Source organism: Pavona decussata, unplaced genomic scaffold (genome assembly GCF_977016875.1).
Source record: "Pavona decussata unplaced genomic scaffold, jaPavDecu1.1 SCAFFOLD_207, whole genome shotgun sequence".
Taxonomy (NCBI): Eukaryota; Metazoa; Cnidaria; class Anthozoa; order Scleractinia; family Agariciidae; genus Pavona; species Pavona decussata.
This window is the reverse complement of record NW_028145612.1, coordinates 1192600-1203021: the sequence shown is the minus strand read 5'-3', so window position 1 is coordinate 1203021 and position 10422 is coordinate 1192600. Positions and strand designations below refer to the sequence as shown.

The 10422-nt window shown below is 38.8% G+C and overlaps 1 protein-coding gene across 1 annotated transcript; it reads left to right on the top strand.

Annotated features, from left to right (window-relative positions):
• Window positions 1–5291: 5291 nt before the first annotated feature.
• LOC146460807 (uncharacterized) lies at window positions 5292–6872 on the top strand. The gene has a single exon (XM_085087615.1). The coding sequence runs from the start codon at window positions 5587–5589 to the stop codon at window positions 6055–6057; it is 471 nt and encodes a 156-aa protein (XP_084943741.1). The 5' UTR covers window positions 5292–5586; the 3' UTR covers window positions 6058–6872.
• Window positions 6873–10422: the final 3550 nt, after the last annotated feature.

The window sequence follows — 10422 nt, the reverse complement described above, 5'->3', positions numbered from 1 at the left end:
GGTGCAACAACACACTACCTTCACTTGAAAAAATGATTCTAGAACACCGTGAGAAAGAAATCAACTGAATTTCAATTAATGAAAGGAACAACTTATGATTTGTCCTAACATATTTCAGTTGTAAACGATCAAAGGCTCCTGTGAGCGAACTCGTGAATACAGAGGTAAATAGTGGCAATCAGACTGAGAGAGTTAATCATGTTTACCGCATTTACCGTATTGAAAACAACATTAACCGTGATGAAGCGTTCTCTATTCCATTAGCTAAAATTAACTGAAATCCATGTGGAGTCAGCACTTCGGTTTAATCGTTCGAGAGCTTGTGAACTTCATTGCCTTGACAGAATTGAGATTCTCCAAATCTCCAATATCCTCTCTGATTCGGCGGTGAAGTGTTTTATGCTTTTTCTTTTAAGACTTTTAATTTCGAACTTCCAAAACCGTGTATGTTAATTCAAGAAGGGAGAAACTTAAGCGAGCCCTAAGAGTACGCTATATTTCCTGAACGTTTACAGCCCAACGAGTGACCAATGGAACAAGCGATTGCGATAACTCATTCATCGCGCATGCGTGCACTCTCGAGTTAAAACGAGAGATACGTTCGGATGACCAGAGACACTCTTTAGTACACACAGGCGGGAACTTAAAACAAAACTCAATGGACCATTATCCGCATTATTTTTAGGTTTTGGTTGACAGAAAAATATTTTGGGGTTTTTGAAATGTCATTAAATCCCCGCGACAGTACCAACATTCTAATTTCTGCTCAATTCAAGTCAGTAATGCTTCATCGCGCGTATGCGTGGGAACAACGAAGTCTTGTCACTTATAGGGGCCACACCTAGAGTCACAAATTGTGATCAAGACAACACTCAACTAAGACATTATTAATGAAGACTAACAAACAAAATCAAATAAATAAAGGACCCCATTCACGGACCAATATACACAGAAACAGTGTTTGCCATTGTATCAAGCGGTGCATGACCTCTACACTAACTCAAGGCTTTTTAGGTATAGGTAAACATTATTTTGCCAGGGTGGCCCATTCATCAACGATGCTGATATCCAAAGGGGCCCTGGACTAAAAATATAATAATTAAAAATACAAGACATCGTAATAATTTAAAAACACAGAATAGAATTTAAAAATACAAGACATAAATTTAAAGGTACAAGCAATAATCAAAAAGTATAAAATATAAACAAGCATGCAATAATTTGTAAGAACCTAGTGTCTATAAAATTTAAAAATTGTAGGTATCAATTGAAGCTTTGAAAGAAGAAAGTGACTCAGCATTTTGAATACTACGGGGTAAGAGGTTAAAAAGAGCTGAGCCCGAATATCTAAAAGTTCGTTTTGCAAGGCTAAGTTTGGGTTCGGGCAGGTGTAAATCTGTTCTTCTTCCCTGATTATATAATAAGTTAAGGAGTTTCCAATATATCAAGGCAAAAAAAAAATGATCCAAGTAGTGTTACCAGCACAGAGTCACAAATTATGATCAAGTCCCGGTGACAGTACCCAGCTTAACGATTGTAATGAAGACTGGCCGTGCAAAAGCAAATAAACGAAGGACCGCGTTCACGAGCCAATACATAGAAGCAGTGTTTGTCATTTTATTAGCAATGCACAGTGCATAACCTCTTTACTAACTCAAGAGTAAAGCTGAGGAGTTTGCAATATATAAAGGCGGAAAAATAGTCTATTAGTAGTCGGTATCAGATCAAATCTTACTAAACTGACGGTTGCCCAGAGCGAATTTGGAGTATTTGGCAGAGTTCCTTTGGATATCAGCCCTAGAACTGACTACCCTGTCTAATTAAAGTGTTACTGTTGTTGGTCTTGTTGTCAAGTTGGCATGAGAGTTAAATAGACAGGTTAGGATTTTGGGACCATTTGGCGGTGGTATCCAGAGATAACAAAAATTAACGTTGTTTTTGAGTTTAGCAGAAAAGTTATTATTACTAGTACTACTGAGTAATTTTCGCAGATGAGTTCGATAACACGAGGCTGAAAGGCGTGTCCGCTTCGAAAGCGTTGACGGACAATTGGTGACTTTAAATAGACGTTGCTAAGTGTGTTGGAACTCCGCTTAAATTCAAGCGTGGCCTTGGCTTGCCATTTTCATTGCCCAATCAGATTGGAGAAAGTGAGTGATGATTACCCCGGTCTTCCAAGTTTTTTAGTTGCCTTTCGTAATTAGTAGGAAGGGAAAAGGTTCTGTCCACCAGATGAGATCCATTTCAACCAGCCTGGTTCTCGTTGACATCATTTGATTACAACCAAGAATTCCTTCTTTTTGTTCTTTTGTAAGATTTTTGAATCTGGCAACTACAGTCAAATGATGCCAGCGCAACACATATAGAGCGCGTTTGCAAAAATCAATCCTGCTAAAATTCGAAAATTGAGTAAGAATCTCTAAGTCATACTAAATGAGTATTTTGTTTCCAAGTAAGGACACATGCGCATTAGGCACTCAAGGTTTCGAATATAACTAAACTGAGCTTTAACTTATTTGCTTCCCCTGATAACCCTTCACACTTTCTTCCTGTGCCGGCGGGCGAATAACAAAGCTCTGCAAACAGCCGCGTTATTCGCCCGCAGGCACAGGGTTACCAAGATCAAGAAACCTGTGCAAACTGGCCAAAGTTGGTTCAGGGGTACCCAACAGTTCATTTCGGTGGATATCTGTTCGGTGGGCTTTAATAACCTCAGAAATTAGGATTTAGTTGTAAACAAAATCTAAAAAGTTTTCTTCGACAAAATGTCAGCTCAAAACTTCGTACAGTCGAACCTGTATATAACGGCCACCCTCGGCACTTGAGGAACTGGCCGCTTAATACAGGTGGCCGCTTAATACAGGATCACTAAAAATACTCACTGGGCGTGGTCTAATGTCAATTTTAATGGTGTATCATACAAAAACATTTATGCAAGGAAACAATAAAACGATCAACACTCTTTCAAGAGATCAATACTTTAAACAAAGTTCAGTGCCAACTTGTGACTTCAGATGGTGTCAGGCCAGTATACGTAACATTGTGCAAAAGCACTGTGCAATAAATTTTCTTCTACTCTTGTACGGTGTACAGTACTGTATTTCAAACTCACTTGCGTGACTTGCAGTTCACAACAAAATATGTCATTCCGTCATTTCATAGTTGTTACGATCGAAGTGGAGTTATAACGGTAATGTTGTTAATTAAAAGTAACACACTATATAATAAAATTCTTCAAGTAAAAATAGGGATAGGGTAACAATTACGGCGACTTAAAAAAGTCGGACACGTGCGTCTGGCGCTTCGGAATTTGAAACTTTTGTTTGTAGAGCAAGTCGTTGACTGTCGGCACTGCCAGCGACAATTCCTGTTATCCATGGTACTGTGCATATGGCTTAGTTTCCATTCAAGGGTGGCCGCTTAATACAGGTAAAAATAACAAAGAAAGACAAACATGGGACTGCTACAGGGTGGCCGCGGCCACTTAATAGAGGTGGCCGCCTAAAACAGGTAACAATTACAGCGTTTGTATGCGCGAAAAATCGGGACTTTAAAAACTGGCCGCTTAATAGAGGGTGGCCGCTTTAAAATACAGGGCCGTTATATACAGGTTCGACTGTAATCATTATTTTCATTTTCGAGGGGGAAACTATGTCAGTTAAAAAAGCAAAAAAAGGTCAGTTAGCATTTTCGTGCATGAAGGCAACGTACGGCAGCTGGTAAATTCGGAGAATAGGATTGCGTTTCGTCTCCCTTGCAGCCGTTTTTGGTGGAGCGTTGCGTGACAGCCCAAAAAACGGCTGCGAGGGAGACTAGATTGCGTTCCGACTTTCTGCAGCTTGATTTTCAGCTAAGCTAAGGCATCCGAAGAGACACTGTAATAAAGAAAAGGGTACAGAGCGCTTTGGAAATTGAGAAGACAGCGTTTTATGTCCAGTACAATGAATAATGGCGTCGTGCATTTGATCAGCACGTGTATCAGTCCCTAGTCACTGTACTTTTAAGAATGCACAGATTTTACAATGTACTATACAGTTTCAGACCGGCTCCTGACCGAATGTTTTCCAGAATCTTGTGGTGCGCGAGATATGATTTTCATTAAAGGTACATTCTGTTTTTTTTTTTTTTTTATAAGAACATCTAATTTTGGAGCTGAGCCTGAATGTTCTTATATTTTTTTGCGATTTGTGGATGAAAACGCTAAATTACTTGGCATACACTACATGTATTTCGGTGATCAATGCGGACGTGACCAGGAAACTCATCAAAGTGCATTGCCTGCCGAGATATGGTATCAAGAACTGCTGATCATGACAAACCGAGATGTGTGTCACCATTGTTAATATTATACAAAACATGCCCTTAAGTATTTTGGTTAATTTACATTTGTTACCTTGATTTTATATACAGATTAGCAAAATAAAAACGTTCTTAATCGACTCTCAGCCTGAGGAATGTTCTTAATACGTTCTTAAAATTTTGGTTAATCTCAGCCTCAACGTTCTTATAAAAAAGGTTCTTATAAAAAAAACAGAGTGTACTGTATTGAAAAAAGGGCGAGTTAAAAATAATGTAATCAACTTTCTTTTTATCAATACAGGCTATACACGAAGAGTTTGATGAATGGACCAATATCTTTTTTATCATTATCATCATCTCTAACTGAGGTCCAGAATTTTACATTATAGATCCTTATCAAGCCGTACTTCTCGACATTCTAGCCCGTTTCTTTTTCCTTCTTTTTTAATTATTGGTGCTTATGTGACAACAATATTTTCCTGCTGAATAGGAATATATGAAGATAGGTAGGTCAAGCCGACTGACCATGAGAGTTCTGTCAGAAAAAAAAATACAAGGAAAGTTCATGTTCCTATCTAGCGTTTAAGGTTTCCATTTCCGCAGTTATTGCAAACAGCTGGAGGGCGTGAACAAGACCGTACACAATTATTTTCGAAAAATGGCTTTTGCACGTGAGAACTAAGTGATGATTCTTCAGTTCATCACAAGCAAGCCATGAAAATTTGAGTTTGATCGGAAGATTGTAAGGGAAAAAGAGAAATGTAGAGTTCAGCTTCTCTGTACATGTTCTACAACGACCTACAACATATTTAGCCCCAATATAGTTCAACAGACTAATGCATTGGTTAGAAATTAGGTATGACGTCATTTCGGAGATAAAGTGGTTTTATCCATTGTGCAAGCTTGAAATATTCGTTTATCGTTTGTTGTCAGTTCGCGGGTCACGCATCACTTAGGGCAAAGTTCCTGAGCGAATATCTAATTAGTCCCTAAATGTAACACACAGAATAGTTTGAAATTCACCTCAATTCCCCCTTATGTTACTATACATAATAACTTCTCAGTCGTTAGAAAATTTTGTTTGCGTGTACCAGTCGAAGGCGATTAGGTGCAAAAAGAAACACCAAACAGCTAGAGTCCTTGGCTGGTCACGCAAATTGCATAGGATCAACTTATGATAGCGTGGACAGAATACTAAATTAGGGGGCCCGCGTGGTAAAGCACATTCGTACACAAAAGAAAGCTGACTCATTTTAAGCCAATTTTCCTTGGAAATTGAGCAGCAAAATGGCTGATTGCCCCAGTGTGCAGATAGATGAGGAAGATCCTGCAGTACCTATGGCTAGCTGGGAGGCAGAGGCCGTGCATGATTATGGAAAAGTTTACGCTCGGAAATATTCTGACTTTAGAGACGATCAAGCGACGGTTTGGACGAGCATGTATGAAAAAAACCTCGGACGAAAGGTCAGTCGGCTACCACCTTGGGAAGTTTCTCAAACCGGGAGGAAAGAGAGCTCTGAAAAACATTTTGGTGATCCGACTAAGAAAGATTTCGCGTCGGTTCACCTCGAGCGTGCAGTCGATTCAGGAGCGCTAGGGCAGAAGAAACATAATCCGCGAGCGAAGAAAAAAGTCAAGAAAACGCGAAGCGGGTCTGATTCGAGCAAGGAAGGAGACCACAGCCGCAAAAGCAAGAATGAAAACGCAAGGACATCATCGTTAGGAGAGCAGGATGAAGAATCTGGGAATCCTGAGTGATTTGAACTCGATCCAATATGACTGCAAGGACTTCTTTGTTTGTTTCTTCGTGCACGAAACTCAGGCTGATCAAGGTACTCGAATATAAATGAAACTGTCTACATTTGTTTCTTATTCAAATCGTTTCTCAAGCATAGGAACTATGAGAAAAGCATGGGCTTCGGGAAATTTCCACAAACTTGGACTTTTGGGGGAAGAATTATGCTTTTTGTAAAAAACAAACTGTCAGCAACGTCGTGACAGAAAATGCATGGGTTGTTTTTAAAGTGTTTGCATTTCAAAGGACTTAACCAATATTTTGCCGCTGTAAATAAAGACCTTGACTTATCCAATAGCCCTATAAAATTCAACTTTGGACATTAGAAGTGTGAATTAACCTTATTTCTCGGTTGTTTGAATTCGCGCTTATTTAATAACAGCGCTATTGAAACTTGCGTGTATTCAAATGGATCTTCATTATGCTAAGTAAACATCTATGAAATTCGTTTAAATGTCTCAAGGACGTATGTAGACTAGAATATTATATAGCAAACAGTGTCTGTCTCTACAGTGCTTTTCTATCTGCAATGTCTTTAAGATTCACGTGCAAGCTGTCGCATTAGGGTAATGTTAAAATAAATTGTTTGCAAATGGGATTATTAAATTTTCAGGTGCAATGAAGACATGTGAAGAGACGCATGGCGACAAATTATTAATAATTTGATAAAGAACTGGTTTCGTTAATGTGAGTCGGTTTAAATAGATGATCAAATTCGATCATGCAACGACATTTAGACGGAAAGAAAAATAAATTACACGAGATTCTGGTTCATGCATTCGGCTCCAGTTGCTGATTATTCTAGTAAAATTTAAATCGTTTTTTTCTAATGTATTCATGGGAACAATCTTTGATTGTGACGTCGTTTATATGTTGGACTGGATTAACTGCTCGAGGGCATTATGCGACATTCGAAGATACAAAGTTTCAGAATTAGTCGGACGGAGTTTACGCGAAAAGATCCAGACGTCGCTGCTTTGACAACACTTTAACTTGTAAGTTTTATCTTCCTCAGTTGGCGCTCTAATACAGGGGTGTAGTTATACATTTCCAGAAAGATGCCCTTTTGATTCATGTGTCAAGTGTTTTCTCGGTGAGTTGGCAGTTACGATTGATATGCAAATTTTTGTCGCTGAAAAGCTGGAAAAAAGACCACGGCAGTCACTTTTTAAGCCTCAGATTTAAGATTCTAGATCTTTTTGGGGCATCGAAATGCCAATTTAAAAAAACGCCTTGTAAAGAAAACAATCTCGCCACTAAAATTAAATCTATTTCTCGTCTGAAGCCAGACAAGGTTTTATTTTGCTCCACTGAACTTCGGTTCCTCCATTCGGTCACGAAATACAAAAAAACCCTAAATTTGCTTCCGATCCCCTGTAGAACTGATTTCCGACAGCATCAATCAACTGTCAAAATTAAACAAAGGCAAAATTAATGATGTCACAAATTATAAGGTCACGCTTTTTAAAAATCCCTGCAAAAAACGAAGGCGAGGCCGGTGAGAAGAATTACAACCTAGTCCCATGTTAAGTGTAACCGTGAGTTCCATAGCATATTAACTCAGCCTCAAAGTATTAGTCCGTTTTCGTGGGAGTCATCAGTCGCTCATCGGTGACTCTTTCGGCCCAAATTGGCGAATCAGACGACATCAGTCGTGTCAACCTCGTTCTCATCTTCCCGTCTCAGTCTCGCTCCAGGAGAGACCTTGGGAACGAGCTTGCATAAGCAAACTTTACAGGCCATTTCCGAGTTGCTGTGAACCTCGTTACGAAAGCGAGGCTAAGTGCGAAACTTTCACATGAAAGTTAGTTTTGTTTGCATATGAATGAAAAATAATTTTCATAATAAAAAAATTCACTTAGCCTCCCTATCATAATGAGGTTAAAAGGAAATGGGAAATGGTCTTTTGGTAGGGAGAGGAGAGCAGAAAGCCACCTTACATTGTGCCTCTTTCCGTTCCTGTTCTTTTGGCGCCGATATTTTGTGTTGACATTTTTGTTCCGGATGACTTGATGTTTCCATGTTTCCATGGTTTTACGTTTTATTCAGGATTGCTGATCCTGATCTACGCAAAGTTCGGCTTCACTTGACTTCTGTTTGTACAAGTGAACCTTGCATTATTCAAGAGTTACCCTCCAATAATATTGTGCCAGGCATGTTTCTCAAACTGTTGTTATTAATGAATAAATAAATTAATTTATTTATTTGAAATTTTTTTTGTGTCTCAGCAAATTAAAATTTGTTTTGCTGTTTTTCATCATAACTTTGCATATTTATACCATTTTACGGTTTCTTGGGTTACATTTTGGTGTTTGCGGCACGCGTAGCGTAAGCAAACAGTATGATTATTGGATAACACACAAAAGGCTATTAAGTCACATTGCTGGAAGTAAAAACGCACAGCTGACAACTGCAAACAATAACTAGGTTTTTCATTGGCAAGACTCATATAGTAAAGCCCGCTAGGATTTTAAGAAAAAGAAAAAGAAGAAGCGAAACCATGAATGCCGCCAATAGAGTGTTTTCACGTGACGTCACGGCGGCCATGTTGGTGTCCCAAAACAAAGAAATGGCGGCCATGTTGGTGTCCCAAACTAAACCTCTGGGAATTGAACTCTATTTTTATGCAAATACTTTCTTTTGTTTCAGTAAACCAATATGGTCGGTAGTCACGTGAATGAAAACACTCTATAGGCCATTTTACAGAAGTGTGCTTAGTGACCTGGTCTTGAATTGGAAGCGAGGCTGGGGTTGACCTTGTTTTGATACAGACCTCACTGCTTTTCAAAAAGCAATGAGGTTTGTATCAAAACAAGGTCAACCCCAGCCTTGCTTAGAATCCAAGACCAGGTCACTTAGCACACAACTGTAAAATGGGCTATTATCAAATTATCCGTTGCTCGCACGTTGTGATCCACGCCACTACATGTACACCACCAAACCAAACTTATGAAATGTGATTCTTTTTAAGGTTTTGCCAGTGAGGTTCCACCACAGAATATTCATTTCTTTTTAAACCGATTTAACCCCCTAAGGCAAAACATTTTTGTCCATATCGTGACTAAAAACTCAATGGCCATGACTGTATGATGTACCATTTTAAAGCTACTGATGGGTGTATTTCATAACTGACGTAATGTTTAAAAAACGAGCAGGAGTGTTTTATCGGGTTTAAAACCACGAGGCGCAGCCAAGTGGTTTTAAACCCGATAAAACAGGTGCTGCGAGTTTTTTTGAACGGCTTCAAAAACATTCCTGGAAAAGCGTGTGTCAATAGAGTTCATAACAATTATGCTTTTGTGAACGTGGGAAATTAGCATACGAGAAAAACACTGCATACTAATGAGACATGTTTTGTCAGCTGATAAAACATCGCATACTAACGAGGAGTGTTTTATCAGCTGATAAAACACCGCATACTAATAAGGAGGAGGTTTATCGATATAAAGTCACTGCACATGATGTAATCGACCATTTGATAAGTCAATGAGCTTATGAATCATTAATGAGTTTTTGCTGTAATTCTAAATGTGAAACGTTATGACTTCCAGATAAATGGGTTTAAAATGTAAAGATTTAAAAGTTCAAAAAGTCCCAATCCTTGTTTATTTGGTTTACCCCTAAACTTTACCTTTTTTGCAGTTCTCAGTGTGAGAGATGTCTTAAGACCCACAACTGCTAAGGGAAAAAAGTTGAAAAGTTATAGGGGTGGTTCACACATCAGAGAGGGTTACGCCTTTCGTTTGAAGACTGCGGGTGTTCCAACCGAAAAATACGGTCTATTTTGCAGTTTGTCCGGCAAAGCACTATTACTCTCAAATGAAGTAGCTGAAAAGTCAGCCGTTGAACAGAAAAATAAAACAGCTGAACTGATCTAAAAAAAGAAAAAAAAAACAAGATGCCTATACTGGCATTTACGCGTGATGCTGTACATGATTTATTTCTGTTGTACGCTTTGCAGATTTTTAAAGCTATCCTCCCTTCGCAATTGAAATATTGCGTTACGGTACTCGAGATAATACCGGGAAATTCGTTCTGAAAACGTCATGACAGGGTGACTCACGCGCTATTCAGGGCTATTAATTTATATTTCCTATTTATCTTTTTGCATACCGGAACTAGCTTTCCGTAAACGTCATGACCCAGCCGGACAGAAGACAGTATTATTGTGGAAGACAAAAATTAAAGACAGACGAAAATCTTTCCTAAATGAACACAAAAACTTTAAGTAGAAATTGACAATCAAACCTTTAATTTTTTATGGTGTGGATTTCCGTTTAGGCATCAGTTCGACAAAGCCTGCAGCGCAGGTAATATTTTGAGCTTAC